The 19,135-nt window shown below is 38.2% G+C and overlaps 1 protein-coding gene across 8 annotated transcripts in view; it reads right to left on the bottom strand.

The window, feature by feature from the left end:
• Nucleotides 1-19,135, bottom strand: part of myt1b (myelin transcription factor 1b) — an 80,046-nt gene that overhangs the window by 32,035 nt on the left and 28,876 nt on the right. The window contains exon 1 of one of the 8 annotated variants that reach the window (XM_056733007.1): nucleotides 2,017-2,056. The exons of the other annotated variants lie outside the window; for them this stretch is intronic. Coding sequence (XP_056588985.1) covers nucleotides 2,017-2,041 — 25 coding nt within the window. The 5' untranslated portion in view covers nucleotides 2,042-2,056. Of the gene's footprint in view, nucleotides 1-2,016; nucleotides 2,057-19,135 lie in introns of those variants that run through there. 8 annotated transcript variants of the gene reach the window in all.

Here is a 19,135-nt window from a genome sequence, read left to right as displayed (position 1 = left end):
GACTGTTGGTTTAAATTTCTAATAGCGTAAACCGCTTATTTTTACCGGTGATTAATCTTTAATATTCCAGAAAAGCGTTCATCGCTGGTTATCTGAACCCTCCCCATTTCCCAAATGGTACTGTCCAGTGATTCACACACAATATACAACACTTTTTTGGGCAATGCTCCACTGTTAAAGTTAGCAATATATTAAGATCAGATTAAATTTGAACGCTTTTCGAAAATCTATAAATATAGTTTTAGAAATAACGCAAAATAGAGTACATATACCGAATGTATGGTACACCAATTTATTTATTTATTGGTTTATTTATTTAATCGTACACGTTTTTGAAAGATTTAAAAGTAATCTCAGATCCCTGTGTCTGCACTGTACAAGGAGTGAGAGGCAACAAATACAACTATTTTACCACAGCACAGACTTCCGGAAACAGACGAATGCAACTTGGAACGACTCCTAAATGTTACACACACCGCTGTTTTGCTTTGTTGTTTTGTAACCATTAGTGAAAATGACAACCATTCATTACAAGCCATTTGAGAATATTCTCCACAAATGCCACTCTTTATCTACTGTCTCCATGCTGCACACGAGGGGAATTTTCAAAAAGCCAACCTTCGCCTTTCAGAAATTCTATTAAGTTCTTATCTCTTTGCGGCAGGCTCTTTTTTTGCTGTCCCATTGTTATGCATTGGAGCTGAAATCAATCACGGATAGTCCACGCCGCATCAATATGATTTCAGTTGCCTCTCTAACCAGGACACAATACAATAAACAATAAACAAAAGACAAAAAGAAAACAGTATACACCTGAAAACAAGTAACACTATCCTGACCTATGTACTCAGACTGAGGCTTGGAGTAGCCAGTTTGGGTCTGATCGGATTGATCCGTAGAGTATTTTCTCATTTTATAAACTTTATGAACATATGTAAGAGAAAACAGAAGGAATACGAGCCCAGAATCTGTGCTCGGTTGGCGCGTTCAGGACCTCAGACAGCGCTTTGGCCCAGCACCATGGACAGCGTCCCGGTCGCGAAAAGACGCTCAGCCTCCTGCGAGTCGGAAACGTTGTTGTGCCTTTTTGCAGTGTGTAATGTTAGTTAAATGCTGCCAAATAAAAGCATAATGGTCGCGCAATTACGAGAAGAAGCTGTACAAAATACAAAAACCCTACATGATGTTTAAAATTGCCTCGCTCGTTTCCTTGCTGTTAAAAGAAACAATACTGGCGTAATAACATGTGCAGATTTCTTATAACTCTACTATTTACGCACTCTCATCGCTATCAATTCCACAGAAAGCAAAACACGTTTTCATATTCACAGAAATAACTTCTGTCACCCCGGCGAACACTTGGAATATAGTGTCTGTATAAATATTGCATAAGGGAGTCAGCTGAGAAAGCTGGCTGGAGGGGCCCCAGACTCCACGAATGGACTTGACAGATGGAACAAGCTGACAGACAACAACAGAGAGAAAGTTTGAATGCGCCTCCGGGCTGGTATTGTTTCCGCCACGGTCCCTCGGGAAACAAACCGCTCTTTGTCTGACAACCCAACAACTCTGAAGTTTAGGAAAGGTCTAGACGAGGTCCCTGAACGTTATCATTTGTAGAGATGCGGTATAAAACCTTACAATAGAAGCAGGGAACTATTAAATCTAATTCAATATTCCGACAAAAAATAAGTCTGTTGAAAATATGTCTACATTCACTTTGAAACAACACAAAGGTGTTTTTATCATTAAATGCATTATAAACATGAAGACGTCCAGCTGTTTTCTTTACTTTTCGTGACTTTATTTATTTATTTTTAGTTAAAAGGCAAAACGCACCGAAAGACGACTCTTATTAGCGAATACTAAAAAACGTTGCTAGCATCACAAAATTAAATATGCACACTGACAAATCGCATATCTCTTCACAACCTTTAACACATTTGTTTTAAAGGCATAAATTCGTATAAAACTGTATTTGCCAAACAGGAAGCAATTAGAAGTTAGTTAACTGACCTAAAAATGTTTCACACAGCTTCATGGTTGCAACCGTGAGTTTCCCACAAGCGTCTGTCAAGTCCTGAGAAAGTAAACTTAAGTGCAAAAGTTGTGGATGAAAGTACTACAACTTCTCTTTGAGAGGGGCGGATGAGGGAGGGGTGGGGGGGGGTTGCGAGTCGACGTAGGTGTTGGGTGTAACCAATCAGATACAGGCATGTGGGTAATTGTATACGACCGCCGGAAAACTCTCAGCCAATCAAAACAATTGTCTTCAGTTCTTAGCAACAAAGCCTGTAGAATGCCAACAGAAGGCACACCGGCAGCTGGGCGCTTTCAGCGAAGAAAGTTTTCCAACAAAGCTTGAACACATTAGGAGGAAATATTCCCAACACATGAAAATCTTTAAAAAAAAATTAATTGAAACTTCTATTTAATGTCTATTTTTTCGATTGGGTTTGAGTAGGCCTACTACATATTAGTGTCTTGAGTTTAAGCACATCAAGTCATGACATAATTCTTTCTTTATTTTTTCTGTATATATGTCAAAACAGTATTAAAAATACTCATACATATGATTAAACAAATTCACACATACAAAGACTCTCACTCAACAAAAAACATAAATAATTTGTCTCCCTCACACTTTTATTTTAGAATATACAAAATGAAGTCAACAACTTTATCTGGTTTGTTGGTTTTTAAGAGAACAAGAATACAGACAAAATAAAACAAATGTAAACAGTGCATGTTTATTGCTGTAAAAACTCAGTTTAAAGAAAAATTTATTGATTGATACTCTCTTTGTGATAGAAAAACTTTGTCTGTGGTACTAATATTTCAGTTTTTTTTAAAGTGTTCATTTCTTTTTTATGGGGCATTAAGAGGAATTAAATCTACAGTATGTGTGCCAAATCACAATAATGCTTTAAACAGCAACACAACTGCTTGAAAAATAAAGTAGGCCAGGAGCCAGGATTATTTCTACCCTGTTTTTACTGGCATCACGACTCGTCCTCTGGGCAACATTAACAGTTTCTCTCTCGCTTTTGCCTTCCTAATTCACTCACTCTGCCTTGCACCCCATTACATCATCAACATCACATACCTCTCCTTCAACCTCTTTCCAATCTGAAGCACCCGCTCACCCAAAACAAACAAACTCTGAGAAATAAATGTCTGAAATGAACTCGAGGGAAATGAGCAGAGTGTTAGTGAGGGTGTGGATCTCCCCCGATGTGTTTGGCAAGATCTGGGCTCTCTTTCAGCAGATGGCTCCTCTGATACTCCTGTCCTCTCCAGGCCCATATCCATGCCCCAACTCCGCGTTGCCATGGTGAGGGGGCCGGCGGAAAACATGTAATGCATTTGCCGCTTATTAAATTTGCCTTCTGACAAAGAGAGGCTCTCAGTTAAAAACGAGAGCAGGCCTGGATGAAGACGAGCAGGCCCGATTCTCTTTATCACAGACTACCAGACGCCCCACTGTATTCTTCCACTATGGCATACACTCATTGACCTATTAACTTTACGACTGCCTCCTCCCCCCTTGCTTATGCCAAATGAGGGTCTGTACGCACCCTCCGCAGAGTAAGGGCTGCGCCCCTTCGCCCATAACCCCCCCGACCTGTCGACATCATTGCTGCGCATGAGAGAGAGTTGGAGAGGTCTCCGCTGAACCGTGACCTGCCCTACAGCTGTCTGCGTCACACAAAGAGAAAAGTGTATGAGTATGACAAAGTATGGAGCGCCCGGGAGTAGAACTCAAAAAGAAGGCGTTCAGACTCTGCAGATGATTTGGGCGAGAGTGGGAAATAACTTTGATTGAATGATAAGCTAAGATTCGTGAGAGGCAGAAACAAGGTGAAGCAAGTGTACTGGATTGATCACTTAAACTAATATTACTGCTGATTTTACACATGCTATTATATATTTATAAACAAACATTTTACTTTCATGACAATAATAAACCTGACAAAATCACTGTAATAAAAAGCAAAGTTATTATAGTTTTGTTTTTAGCTTTATTGTACATTTTACGTTTTTATGTTAATTTTAATAATTTCTTTAGGAATTAACTATTTTTTTGTTTACGTTGCTATGTTTGATTAATATATAGATTTATTTTAAGTTTGTTCACTGTGTATTAACAAATGTTAAAATTGTCAGCATTTGAATTTAGTAAACGCTGAAAATAACATAAACTAAAACTTATAAATGCTGTTGAAGTACTGTTCATTGTTAGTTCATGTTATGTTAAGTAATGTTAACAAATACAACCTTATTGTTGAGTATTTTTACTTGCTACATTCCTTATAATCTTTTAAGATATATATGATTTTTTTAAGATATTTAATAAAGTTTTATATTCTTACTGATTCTAAATGTTAATTTATTTTCCTCAAAATGCTTAAAACGAAAAACAACTTTTTGCCCCAAGCATTACATATTTATACAGACCCTTACAAAACTGGTTTAGTCTGGGTGCCAGCCTACATGATCGTCATAATTTCTGCCTGTGTACAGTATTAGGTTTGTTACCCCACCGCCAGTCAGAGAAGGGTCAGAGATGCCAGAGGGCACAAAGCCAGAGTCTGTCTGTGCCCCTCCCCCTTTCCCCTCTTTCTCGCCAGGACAAGTCTTTCCCTACCAACACTAAACCCACTTCTCCTCCGCCCCTCTGCCCCCTCATCCACCCCACACAGGACGGCCGGGTGATGAGTAAACATACTGAACTCCACACGCAAGGCCGGGCTTGCTGCCTCATTACAATCACAAAGCGCTGCCACACTTTTGGGTGGAGCCTGTGGCCGCAGGAGGCTCCGGTGCTTTTAAGTGAGTGGCATACTTAATAGGCTTTGTGTAGCTGAAGAAAGGAGAGTGAAAGGGGAAAGAAAGAGAGTAGACCCAGCTGTCACGGCACACTAGATATCAGTCTACCACAGAAACACTTTTCCACTGTCTCACCCCTCCTGTTTTTTTTTACTTTTGCTTTTTTTTCTTCTTTTGCTGATGTAAGGTTTAAGACGCACAGGGAACTAGGCGTCTGAGAAAATAAAAGATGTGAACACATATGTGCTTTCTCGCACACACAAACATAAAAGAGCTGTGTGAGCAGTATAATAATATGTTCCTAACTGAATGTTCTGCATTTTGTAATGTTATACATCAGAGAGCGAGCTGAGGTAGAAAATGCTGAGCGGAACAACTCCCAGAAGTACAAGCTTTTCATTCATCCATGACTTAGGAATACGAGCACTAAAAAGACAAAGTAATGTTTTGTTTTACTTTGCCGATTTTAAGTAAAAGTTGGAAATTTGGCATAAAATACTTTTTAAGTACACATGAACATGAAAACGGAATTTAAACAATTTTTATAATCTCACGTTGCTGTTTCTGCAAAAAACATTAGTATATCTCAAAATTATTTATTGTAAAAAAAATGCAAAATGAACTACTGAAGTTTTAAAAAACTGTGAAAAGTTTCATCAAAACGGATACAAAAACAGGAGGTTAAACATATACATTTTATTCTTTAAAATAATTTCTGTCTATGTCATGACATAGATAAAACAAGTTATTACATGTTATGCATCATTAAAAATGACCACTTTATATTTAAATACTAGTTTCTAAAAACTTTTAATATACTAAAAAATTATACCAAAACATAAATCACAGCACATAAGGTTCATTATTATAATTTGAATGACACACTCAGACAGAGAAACCCATATTTAGGTGTACATATGCTCGGTAAATCCTCAGAAAGGCTGGGAAACAAAAGTCTGCGCTCGCGAGCTGCTGCACAAAGCAGGTGGTGATAGTCAGAAATGTGTGCTGTTGTTTGTATAATCTGTGTGATTGCGGTGGGCTGCTGCTAAGCCCTGCTAAATCAGCTTAGCACATGTCCTGCCGTGGAGGAGGCTTGTTCTTAAAGACCCCCCCCAAAACAAGCCTTACTTTAGCACCGCAAGAGAGTCCAGACACTGAATCAAATGGATGACACTCTTCATGTTTCGCAGAGGACCCCCGGGATGCAAATAGGGTCGGACACATAGAGACCCACAGAAATAAGCTGTGTGTGTTATTATGGATAGATAAAGATCCTTATGTGCATTGTCAATATTATTGGTATATTTATGGTTACTGTTATGTTTTATTTCAAAGTTTTTAAATTTATTTGCTTCCATTTCTTTTTTCTTGAAAAAATTGATTGATTTTTACTTTTTTAGTTTCAAAGTGACGGCAATACTTTTTTTATGTAGAATTTTTATTGCAAAACCTTCCCACAACCTAATAAATATTTATATATTTTTAATATTATTTTCATGTTGTTAACAGTCTGTTTTGATATAATCTAAAAGTTCATGCATTCATTGAAATTCTAAGGTTTTGAGATACGTTTCGGATTTCACTTGACTTTGTAGAAAAAAAGCTTTATGTCTTCTAAAAAAGTACCAAAATGTGCACAACGCAACGAAAAAACATCAAACAAATAAATTGTCACAGAATACGAATATTTGAATTACTCAAGTTTGACAAAAATGTCAGATAAAACCTTATACATTATACGTGTCTTCTCCTTGTAATTATATCAGAAATCTAAAAAAGTTGTTTATAATTCTTCTAATTTTTCAGTGATAAAATTTTTGTTCAATAATTTGTTTGCCATTTCATTTTTACTTCATACATCATTAATATCTTTTATTTTTTTGTTAGCTACTAATGTGCAGATGGTTTGGCAACAAAAGAAAATTGAATTTCTCAATTTCTCAAATTCTCAACTTTAAAACCCCCAAAACTCACTCTCCACCTCCAAGACCCTCTCATACCCCCTGCCCTCTCCTCCGCCTCCACCCACATCACTACTTCAGACAGAACAGAGGAAGAATTAAGACAAGAGTGCAGCAAAAGTGTTAATGAAAGGGGGACACCTGGAGCGGGACCCTTGTAGTGTTCCATATTGTAGACTAATAACAGGGCCTGGCCGGGCCGTGCGTGCGAGTGTGCAGTTGCCTTGGCAGCGGGACTCAGCTGATTGTAGGGTTATGGGGTATGGGAGGGGGTGCTTGTTTGGAAAGCATCTGTATGCAAATGTCATTATGGTATAGAGATGTTTGGAGAGGCTACTGGGAGAAGGGGGGTTGTAGAGATGAATGGAAGGACGAATGGACGCTATCTACAGAAATACTCCATCGAGCGATGCTGGTGGTTTCAATCTAAATCCATCAAGAAAATAAGACACTTCACTTAAAAGGCCTCTTGCACATGCGGTATTATATTACAAAAGAATCTGAAAAAACATCTGACTTTAATGAACCAGCATTATAAAACGGCATTTACCTTTGAGGTAAAGGTTCATAAAGAGATATATTGAAAGGTAGAGAACTTTACATTGGATTACATGTCGTAAAGTCCTGAAATATAGTAAACACCCTTTTCCAAAAGTCGTTCTGACACATTTGCTTGATTTGATTTCTTACCAATACTAAAATGTAATTGGTATCATTCATAAAACACGAGCACAAATTTGTGCTTCAACCATTGACAAAAAATATTCTTATGGAAATGGTCGCATTCAATTTAAAACAACACTTCACGTACGTAAGAATGGATTTATGACAGTGCATATTTTTTGTTGTTGCATGAATTCATGAATGCTTTCTCTTTCTGTACGTAACTTCATACACAATCGTGCGGGTTTGTAAATCCTTGAAATGAAATCAACACCATCCCAAATACAACTTTTTGTTGCTAATCTCCAAACTAACGTAATTTTCCAATGCAGACTAACAAACGCGTAATGCAACCGATACACAATTTTATGATACAGTTTCACATTGAGCAATGATATTTTTTTAGACCAATAATGCATTAATGTGCAGTAGCTTTTAACTCTTTGTTAAAAGGACTGAGCGAGTCATTATCTAACAGCTTTTCACATCCGCGCCAGCTATTTTAAGACAGCCGGTCGAAAAAGGTTTTCTCTTTCCTTACGAGTAACAGAAAAGAAAGTAGCCGTATGCAATAAAAGCGCTGACGTGAATAGTTTTACACACATCTCTAATGAAATCCTTTAAAGAGATGTATTTCTACGGAAAGAGCGAGACCGAGACACAGCAGAAGGTTTTTTATGTTCTCCTCTCACTTAATGTACTCAGTGGCAGTGCATGATGGGTAATTACAATAGTCACAACACAGATGGGGGCAGTGTCACCATGGCCTTAAGCACGACGGCGCACATACACACTCGCGGACAGATGAATAAGCGCTGACACACTCTTGAATGTCTATTTCCCCCTTAACAAACGGCCAACATCATTAAAATCTAGACTCGGAAAACACATCTTATCGTGTTCCTGACTCTTCATACACATACTACTCTTTGCATTTACCCTTTGTTCTGTTCTCGTTGAAAATAACCCATCTGACTTTTTTGTTCTACAAAAAAACAGACCCCAGATGCAGATATAGCAAGGATGGTCATGCCCTGTCTCTCTCTCTCTCTCTCTCTCTCCTCCATTAAAGCTTCCGTGCAGGTTAAGGTCTTAAGACATAAAAAGATGGAGTCAAAACGAGAGTAAGAGAGAGAGGCTTTTGAATAATTCATTGCAGCTCATAATGAAGCGTAGTCCACTCTTTAAAGTGTTTGGTGTGTAATGGAGTTTCAGACACACAACTATCATTTTCTCTTAATGGCACTTTCTGGGCTGCTAGCTGTGACCCTTTTCACACACACACACATTGGCAAAGGCGATTACCGACAGCTGCTGGAGTTTCGAAGTGGCCAAAGTGGGCAATTTTCTCAATGCCATTTAAACAACAAACACTGCAGAAGTGCGGAGGGTGGGGGGGTGTTTGAGAAATGGGGAGCGAGAGAAGGTGACGGCGGTCATTGTAATTCAGAGAAAGTGCGTGAGCAAGTTCTGCGGGGGGGGGTTCATTAGAAGAACTCCAGGTTGAGTGTCAATGTTCACATCTGGCCTGCAGTCGCTGTGTCATGTGCGCATGCTGCTTTGAGTTCATATCTTTGCTATGCGTTCTCTACGTGTGCATGTTTGTGTAAACATTTGTTTTTGTGATCATCCAGGTGCGGATGTTGCACATCCTAAGGATGTCTGGAACCTGGCAGCCTGCGGTAGAAATAACAACATTCAGTGCCATTGCCACTGTGATTCTGTCAAAAAAGGACTTATTGGAAAAAGTCAGACTTAAATGGATCCATTTATTAGATTAAAAAGTTAGTCTTATGAATCAAAATTATGTGACGGAAGTGGAGGGTTAAAGGCATAGTTTACACAAAAAATTTAATCCTGTCATCATTTACTCATCATTTTATCATTTCAAACCTGTTTGACTTGCGTAACACTAAAAAAAAGATAATTTGAAGAATGTTGGTAACCGAACAACGGTGGTACCCATTGACTTGCACTGGTTTTGTGTCCATACAATAGAAGTGAATGGGTAGTGTCGTTGTTTGGATACCAACATTCTTCAAACATCTTTATTTTTGCAGAAAAAAGAAAGTCGTACAGGTTTGACGAGACAAGAGGGGGAGATTTAGCATGAACTATCCCTTTAAAAATATGATGACATCAGGAGATAAGAAACGATGTTTCATAAGCGGAAGTTATTATATTTTTATAAAAGATTATAGAAACGTTTCTATAGAATAATGTGGACCCATCAAATCACGCACAATAAACCATGAATACATAAAGAAAACAAATAGCGAAATCAATTTTGATTTCATGCTGGCTTGAAACTGCAGTCCTTTTCTGTATCGGAAAATCAGTGGCAGGAAAATGCAGCCTATAAATCCCCCGGTATGACCCTCCCGGTTGAAATAACAGCTTTGTTTGATCAGCGAAGGGGCAGCAGATTGCGTGGAGACTTCCAAACTAAACTAATCCGTTCCTAGAACACCAAACAGATGTTCGGGCACTGTGGTCAACACGTAAGCACACACACACCTCAGAAGGCTAATATTTGTTTTATTGATGCTGCGCAAAGTACAAAAACAAAAGATCATTACAATGCTCCACTCACAACTCTCTTAAAGGCCAGTTATACATTTTACATCAGCAATTATGATGTTTTGACTTTTGTATGAACATGAAACTTTTATGGGAGCACAAGAGAATGATCAAAGTATTTGTCTTCTATTTCTCTCTCTTTTATTTTACGAGTCAAGTTGTTCCTTCTGTAGATTCACATGACTGCCTTTGAATGAACAGAAACCATCAAACAATCACAGCTCTCACTGCCTCAGAGTCACTTTTTGTTAGTCTTTGGCAGATAAGAGCTCATTACGAAAGAAAATATGTGACCTTTACCCCTGATTCAATCTGCCAGGTGAACGTGTAGAATTGGAGTGTTGGGTATTAGTGCGGTGCACCTGTAATTTGAGGCTATAACTTCCTTTTGTGTGCGGGAAAGTTTGCGTTTCCTCTCTTTGTTATAGTGCTGAAGAGTTGAGTGCAAGTAAATAGTGCTCGCGTGGAGAAGACAAAGAACACAATCTGCACCTGCTGCAGAACAGAATACAGTCCTATTTTGAAACCATTAACCCTTGCTCACTTCTTTATATAGAATTTTTGTTGTTGCTCCTTTTTCTTTTTTTTTCTCAGTGAAGACAGCAGGACTCAGAAACCAAACATTAGTACAACGACAAACATTTAAAGGAAAAACAATGCAGATTTTTTAAATACAGCTTTCTTCATTTTACCAAGTGTGCCAAATGCCAAATTCAGTACAAGTTATAGTAAAAAATATATATAATTAAAATAATATGTTACAAATGTTCATTAGTTTATGGTGTATTTAAAAGTGAACAAATGATTGAATACTGGAAATATTTACCAAAAAGCAACATCAAAACACCTGAACCATAGAGCATACAATGACGTGTATGAATGTCGCTTATTCTTTTTTAATTTGGACTCTTAATCCATCCATTCATTTTCTACCGCTTATCCGAACTACCTCGGGTCACGGAGAGCCTGCGCCTATCTCAGGAGTCATTGGGCATCAAGGCAGGATACACCCTGGATGGAGTACCTGGACACACACTCTGTCAGTTTAAATCTAGACTAAAGACTCATCTTTTTAATCTTGCATACACTACACCTCCATAATATTAATCCTCAGAGGATTTAGGCTGCATTATTTAGATCAACCGGAACCAGGAACACATCCAACAACAAATGATGTACTTGTTGCATCAAAGAGTGCAGAACAGTACTCTACTCTCAGCCAGTCTTGTCTCTTTTTTCCAAGGTTACCGCAGGATGCAGTTCATGCCCAGATCTGATGGCAGAGCTGAGAATGGGAAGCGGTGACCTGACAAGTGCTAAGAGGATAGAGCTGGATAAAGGACGCGACAACTTTGTTTTTTTCTACAACATTTCAAATGCTATTAGATTGTTAATGATAATCTTTAATTTTTATATTTTTATTAAGCCTTGTTGTGCAAGCACTGATGAGCTTGTGCAGAGGCAGCAGCTTTTGCCAGAGGGGAACTGGAATCCCCTGGTTGGGCCTGGGTTCCCCTGAGGTTTTTTTTCTCGATGGGAGTTTTGGGTTCCTCACCACCGTTTGCATATTGTTTTGCACTATCTGCCTGGCCGGGGGGGCTGCTTTAGAATTCATACTTGTATTAAATGTATCTCATGTACAGCTGCTTTGTAACAATGAAAATTGTAAAAAGCGCTATATAAATAAAGTTGAGTTGAGTTGAGTTGAGTTGAGTACTCTTAATCCATATTTTATAATAATAATACACTCATGAAAAAATATAAAAAACACAAATCTATCTGAATTACATTATAAATAAAAAGCATTGTCCAATAAATAAAAATGATGTTACAGCATCTTCAGTGTCGTCACCCGACACCTAGCATTTGCAAAGAGGTTCTCTTGGCAATTTATCAACCAGGTTCTTGTGGTCTCAACTTGAGATGTTTTAGACTATTATTAAAAGGAAAGGTCAACCAAAAATGAAAATTCTGTCCACATTTACACACCCTCAAGTTGTACCAAATTTTGCTCTTTGTTCGATGAAACTGACAGTTCTGAGGCACCATTGTCTACCGTAGAAAAAATCATTGTATATTTTTTGTTATAATTTAGGAAGGCAAGTAGTTCTGGAGCACATCCGGCGACCATTTTAATAATAGTTCTATAATAGTAGTTAAAGATGTGCCAGAAATGTCAGTTGCTACCATTCTTCCAAATATCTTTCTTTTTGTTCAACAGAGCAAAGAAACCTATACAGGTTTGAAACAATTTGAGAACGGTGGGATGTAATTCACAATTCGTGACCACATTTTCATTTTTGGGTGGAGTATTCCTTTAAGGAGTCTAATTCATCCATTTTTAAACACATTGGTAACTAAAGTTAAAGGTCCCATTCCAACGATCCCATTATGCAACCTTTAGTTAGTGTGTATTGTTGCAGTAAGAGCATAAACAATTCTTGCTCAAAGTTCAGTGCCAAGTGATATATTGTCTTTAACAGAATTTGCTTTTCAAGGACTACAGAGAACGGCTGGAACCGGACTTCAGCCCTCCACTTCCCGGGTAAATGATGTCACTATTCCGAGTGCATTAATAACCTCCGCCGAAAGGAATAAGCCCAAAAATGGGAGAGGCCTTTTTTAGAGAAAAGGAAAAGCCACTGCCGTAGTGTTTGGTTATCAGATTAAGATTGTTAACATTTGACTGAGCAACGCAGTCAAATAACAGCTTCCATAACTTTTATATCGGCTATGAAAGCTGTTCTGTCTATGCAATACATATTGTGTGTGTGTGCAGATACCTCTAGAACACTTCTATGAAACGTCATTTCAAGTCCTGCTAGGAAATGTCTAGTCAATCAGCTTGTTTTAATATCAAACTCGGGTCCAATAAAAGAAGGTAAAACTAACGCTTCTGTTATTAGTGTTAATTAGTGTTACTGTTTATTGCTAAAAGTCAAAGTTTATGACGTGCACTGGGAGGGGCACCGACCAATTACAACAGCCTGAGAAGTGGAAGCTCGCTGATATGGTGTGGGTGGGAAATCTTCACACACAAACTCTAAGCGGGGAACCAATCACGACAGACCTGGTCAGCTTTACCAATCAGAGCGTTTCGGAAGGAGGGACTTTATATAGACCGGAATAAATCCAGTTGTTTTGTGAGAAGAGATACAGCAGTGAACAAAAGACTTGAAATATGTGAAATATGAAGCGGTTTTTTTTTTTGAAACATGATTATCCATTGTTAAACACTCAAAAAACATAATCAAAGCCTCAAAAACGGCAAAAGACTGGCTTCTTTAATATGTTAGCACCAAAAAAGCAGCATATACTGAATACAACATAACACTAAAACCAGGCCCTAGCAATGACACCCCAAACCATGATGATGTGCTGATGTTATTGTGCTGAATGTCTCTGCATTGTGATCATATACATTTATACAGCAATAACCCATAACAGCCAGACTCATTTTATGTGTTTTCAAGGATGAAATGATCAAATTAGTGCGGTCAAAATAAATCCTTCTGAGCGTCACTATATGGCAGGCTACTCATAAAAATAATACAAACATATAAAAACTCTTCAAGCTGCTTCTGTAGCATTTGATCTCGTATTTTCACTTGTCTAAATTTGATCATTGCCAATTTAATGGCACCTCCCACAGATCCTTTGTTTAACAGAAAATAGAACAATGCTTCTGGGGTCTGAAGTCAAGTGCTCAGTATTTCATTTCGCCCTATCCCATTGAGATGTATAGACCCGGTAAGCTCTAACTACAGTAAGTGAAGGAAACTCTAGTGTTAAACTGGTTAAGAGAAGAGAGAGAGTGTGCGTCAGGTGTAATGGCGTCCCCATGTGTGTTAATGAGCGTCCGGCCCTGACATGTGTTTTTACACACATTATGTGTAAAGAGAAAGAGGTGTGGCTATGAATAATGTAAATTCTATTTAAATTCCAACATCTATTGCTAAAGAACCTTTGAGACGTCTATATAATTCATGAAACAGGAAAGTATGATTTACATGAGCGTGTGTCGGCCCCATGCGTGCATGAATGAATGATTCATATATTTTTCACATGGACTGTCTGCGAGTGTGAGTAGATTCTGAATTTGAATCAGATTTAAATTGCTAAATTGTTCTCTCCGGCCGTTCATGTACTCAAAACTCTGGCTTGTATTTACATGTGTTTGTGAGTGTTTTTGGATTTGGTGCGATTATGTCTATATAGACGTTTGGATTGTGCGTAGATGGTGTTTGTGGAGGTGTTGTTTCGGAGGGATGGCTGTGGTGTGAGATTGAGGCAATGAATCTATATGAATGCTAATGCGCAACTATGGGGATTCTGGAAGAGCGCATGTATGAATGAGCTGTTTGATTTATAAATGTTTAATATGTTAATTTGTGTGTGTGTGTGCAATGTAAACGCACATGTGCATTCCGTGTTCTGGTCAATGTGTGATTTGTGACTGTCAGGTACACGCTCTGGGAGCAAAAAAGTTTAAGAGGTGGAATGGAAATGAAGAGAGTGGTTTTATCCTAGTTATTTTCTCTTTCGTTTAATGGATTTGCCCATTCTAGCTATATTATAAATACTATAAATAGAAATGTTCTAAACACTTTGAACCAAACCCACACTGCAAGGCTTACCTTAAAAAAATGATTCTGTATATCTATATTTTATAGTTTCATAAAACACATGTTCCGGCATGTGTTTGGTCATAATATAACAACAATAGTGAGGTTGGGAAAATTTACATCCAGCACATGTACCATCAGCACCGGAGCTCCTGAAGGATGTGTTCTTTCTACACTTCTATTTTCACTCTACACAAACAAAAGCACCTCTACAGACCCTTCTGTCAAACTCCTGAAGTTTGCAGATGACACCACAGTTATGGGCCTTACTCAAGAGTGTGATGAATCTGCTTACAGAAAGGAGATTGCTCAGCTCTCTGCCTGGTGGAGTCAAAAAACCTAGAGCCGAATGCATTCTAGACAGTGGAGATGATGGTGGATTTTAGGAGGAATGCTCCATCACCTCCTCCCCTCACCATCCTGGACAGCACTGTGGATACTGTGGAGTCCTTCAGGTTCCTGGGCTCCACCATCTCTCAGGACCTGAAGTGGGAGACCCACATAGACTCCATTGTAAAGAAGGCCCAGCAGTGGTTTCATTTCCTCCGTCAATTGAGGAAGTGCTACCTACCACAGGAGCTATTGACCCGGTTCTACTCAGTGGTCGTCGAATCTGCTCTGTGCACTTAACTGTTTGGTATGGCTCGGCCACCAAATCAGACCTACGAAGACTAAAATGGTCAGTTCTTAGTGCTGAGAAGATAATTGGTTTCAGAGCACCAAACACCAGGAACTTTCCGACACAGAAGCAGTTTCTTCCCCCAGGATCTCCCTCCTAAACAGATAACTGCTCCTTAAGAGCAATATTCCACTTTCATTACTCCTATAGTGTGCACTATAGTGCCTTATTATATGTAAAAAAAATCTACATGTATATGACACTACCTCTACTTACGACATTATCCATTTTGTAGTGACTGGATCATTGAGAGGAAAGCCAAGCAGGATGGAAAAGATGAAAGGTACCCAACAAGTGCAAATTGCGTCTCAACAAGTGTACATACAATCTGTTAATGTGTATATTCTTCTATATACTGCCCTGTACAACTTCTCTGATATGTTAATAATGATTTATTTAATATATGCATATTTTAGAATGTTTTAGACTGTAAATCTTATTATATTTGTATTGTCATTGTGTTGAATATCTGTACTAGAAGCTTCCAACACCAAAGAAAATTCCCTGTGTTTGCAAGCACACTTGGCATTAAAGCTCTTCTGACACTGATAAATGTTTTGTTTAATTTATACTTTGTTGTATATTTATTGTATTCAATTAAAACTACTGAACAGTTATTGATTATTTGCAGAGGTCTACTGGTAGTTAGGTTTGGGCCACATAACGTTTGTTTATGTTGTTGGTGCTGAAACATAAGGACATCCCAAAAAGTGGTTTTGCTCAGTTTTGTCAGCTTTTGCTCACTTACTGTGTTCAAAATATAAAAAAGTGAGTCTGCAGTACATAATAACATTTAAGACAGCAACTTCACAAAAAGGGACTGATTTACACAAAGCTTGACTCACAATTGATTTCAGTTCAGAGTTTGGCATTTGCATGTCATAAACTCTGATGAGCAAAAAATACACATCACAGAACAAACTTGAGTGGATTGTTAATGAAACAACTATGTGTTTCAATATTTAACGAAAAAAAAAAAGTTAGCAGTCAACATTCAGTGTGTTTGCGGCAATGCATTCTGGGATAGCACTCTCCACAAAAGTGAACATGCAGTTATACCTACGGCTTTGATCTTGATCTTTGAAGACAGCATAATAATTCTGGCTATTTGGAATAACCTTCACGTCAAAAGCAAACTTATGATACTTGGAATTCCTGGTAGGCAGCTCATAGGCTTTGCAATGCGGCTTAAATGGATGTTTGTGTAACTGTTGAAGAAAGGCCAAATGAAACAGAGACAAATGGAAATATGTGTCAATGAAATGCTAAACAAATTTATAATCAAAACAGTCAATTTAGATCAGCCCTTAGACCCCTTTTAAGCAAACGATAAATCTCTTCACTCATTTTTTTCTTTAGAGGAAAGAGAAACACACATTAACAAGAAAGATCCAATACAACTGCAAAAAAAACGGCATCTATAGCTACAGCGAGATATTATTGACAAGACGGCAAAGCGGGCAATGTTTAGACAGTGCGCCAATTGAAAATCAATGTGTTGTGAATTTGGGAGCAGTTGTAGCAAATTTTATCCAAAAGAATCCTTTCTTCTGTCCCAGATTCCTCCCTTATGCTCCACTCACATATCAAAACCACTGAGTCAGAACACGCGCGCACACAAACACTAATATGACATCACACCCCTGCTGAGTTTGTAGGGCAAACATGCCCCTCCAGATGGAAAACAGAGTCATCCCTGCACAAACGCTGCTCATCGACCGCACGAGCAAGCTAGCAAACAAACAAACAATCAGGGGCTTCCAACATCTCTAAACGAAACAGAAACAGAAAAGAGCTCTGCTGGGAATTGAGAGAAAATGTCATCTTGGCTCAATGTTTCCTCATTGGCAGAGCTCTTGTTACAGGTTGCACAGAGGAGCGTGTTAAAAGAGAGACATCCTCCGGTTTCTCCGTCTGTTCTTCTCCTCTGAGGTAAAACTGAGAGGGAATGTGAAATGAAATAAAAGGGGGTTCCCTCGATGAAAAGACAAGTAGAGGCTTTTAAAGATTTTCTTCCTCGCGTCTCCAGGGGCATGAAAAAGATAACGCATATACAAACACACGCAAAGAGCTGAGATGTCTGAAAGGAATTGGTGGCATGAAAATTGGTCACATGACAGCTCTTCTAAATCGCCGTTTAATGGGTAAAGAGGGGTCACAGCCATCATCCTGACCTTTGACCTTTGAAAGGTCACCGACCATGACAGCTCGCCTTGATTTGGAATTCAAAAACCAATTCTCATTCAGAAATGAAATGATATATGGGAATCACATAGCTTTCATTTATTTGGTTCGGTTAAATGAACAGTTCACCCAAAAATCAAATAATCGTAAAAAATGTACTCACAATCATACTTTAACCTTACAGTTCTTGGCGACCATTGACTACGAATAGTAGGAAAAAAAACAGGTTTTTAAACAGGTTTTGAACAACTCAAGGGAGAGTAGATGATGAAAGAATTTTTATTTTTGGGTGAACAGTCCTTTGAAATGCCTCCAAAAAGTGCATCCATCCATTATGAAAGCCAAATGTCTCCATGTCACTTCTGAAGTGAAACTTACACTTGTGAGAGAAAACATTGAACATTTATAATATTTTGAGCTTATTTATCAATTAATTTCCCGCTTTCAATGGCAACATTCAAATCAGCATAGTGAGTTCAGATATGGTGGCACTTTTATAAGTCAAATTCTCTTTTGTGATTAGTTGGTATACACATGCTTTGAGGTTTTCGACGTGCAGGCATATTTGAAATGAATATGCTGATCTATAAGGAATGCCCTAAATACACAACAAAATTTCAAAAATCTGCGTTTTCTAAAACACAGAGGAAAACAACATACAGTATACACAGAACACCCAGCAAAACCAGCATAGACTGAAGGACTAATATATGATGCCATTTTTTGTAATGAAACTAAAGTCATTATTTTCTTTCAATATAAAAAGTATACAAGTGTACATTGTGACACAAGAAAATAATTATATTCATAATATTTATTTTCTATATTACTGTCTATGGAGGAACTTGGGTGAATTGTGAAAAGAACACAAACTATCATGCTGAACAAAGAAAAATAAAATCTAAGCCATCAAAATAAAATGAAACCGATCTACGTTGTACACAGCTCAGCAGGAGCACATAAACGGATGATTTTCTATCCGACTCTTTATTGAACACAAACATAAAGCCCAGGCGCACGCTCTTCCACAAATAATGCGAGACATTAAATTACAGACATTTCACCATGAATTGACTTATATGCAAAACAACAACATTTCCCCCAAACCCTTCACACATGAAAGCATGTACAAAACATACACACAGCTCCCATTGCACATGCAATGCAAACATATTGAAATGCACGAATAATAAAAACTCTCTTTATCTGCCTATGAGTGGCAGATTAGAGCTTGTGCGAGTAAGTGCAGGCCTTTGAATGTTTACCATCTTTCACTACCCCGCATGGCACCGTGAGGGGAAGAGGCTGTCGCTGGTGTCTGTGCACTATACTTAGTTGCCATGGAAACCACAAACACCCCGCAAAGAAAATTCCAAGCTGAATAATAACCGGCCAATTGCGCGTGTTTGCTCCCTAACAAACCACAGGATTAGAAGTATTTTCTTGTCAGAGGCATAAACTATATCTATGTGTAAGTGGGGGAGTGGGAGAGAAAGAGCATAAAGGGTCGAAGATGAGATCGGAATACTGATTTTCTCTTCTGATGGGTGTTATGGATGAATGATGAGAAAAAAGACAAGACAAAATATAAAAATAATGAGACATATTCT

This window comes from Triplophysa dalaica, chromosome 20 (assembly GCF_015846415.1).
Source record: "Triplophysa dalaica isolate WHDGS20190420 chromosome 20, ASM1584641v1, whole genome shotgun sequence".
NCBI classification, from domain to species: Eukaryota; Metazoa; Chordata; class Actinopteri; order Cypriniformes; family Nemacheilidae; genus Triplophysa; species Triplophysa dalaica.
The sequence above is the reverse complement of the archived record's forward strand: the minus strand, read 5'-3'. Positions and strand labels throughout refer to the sequence as shown.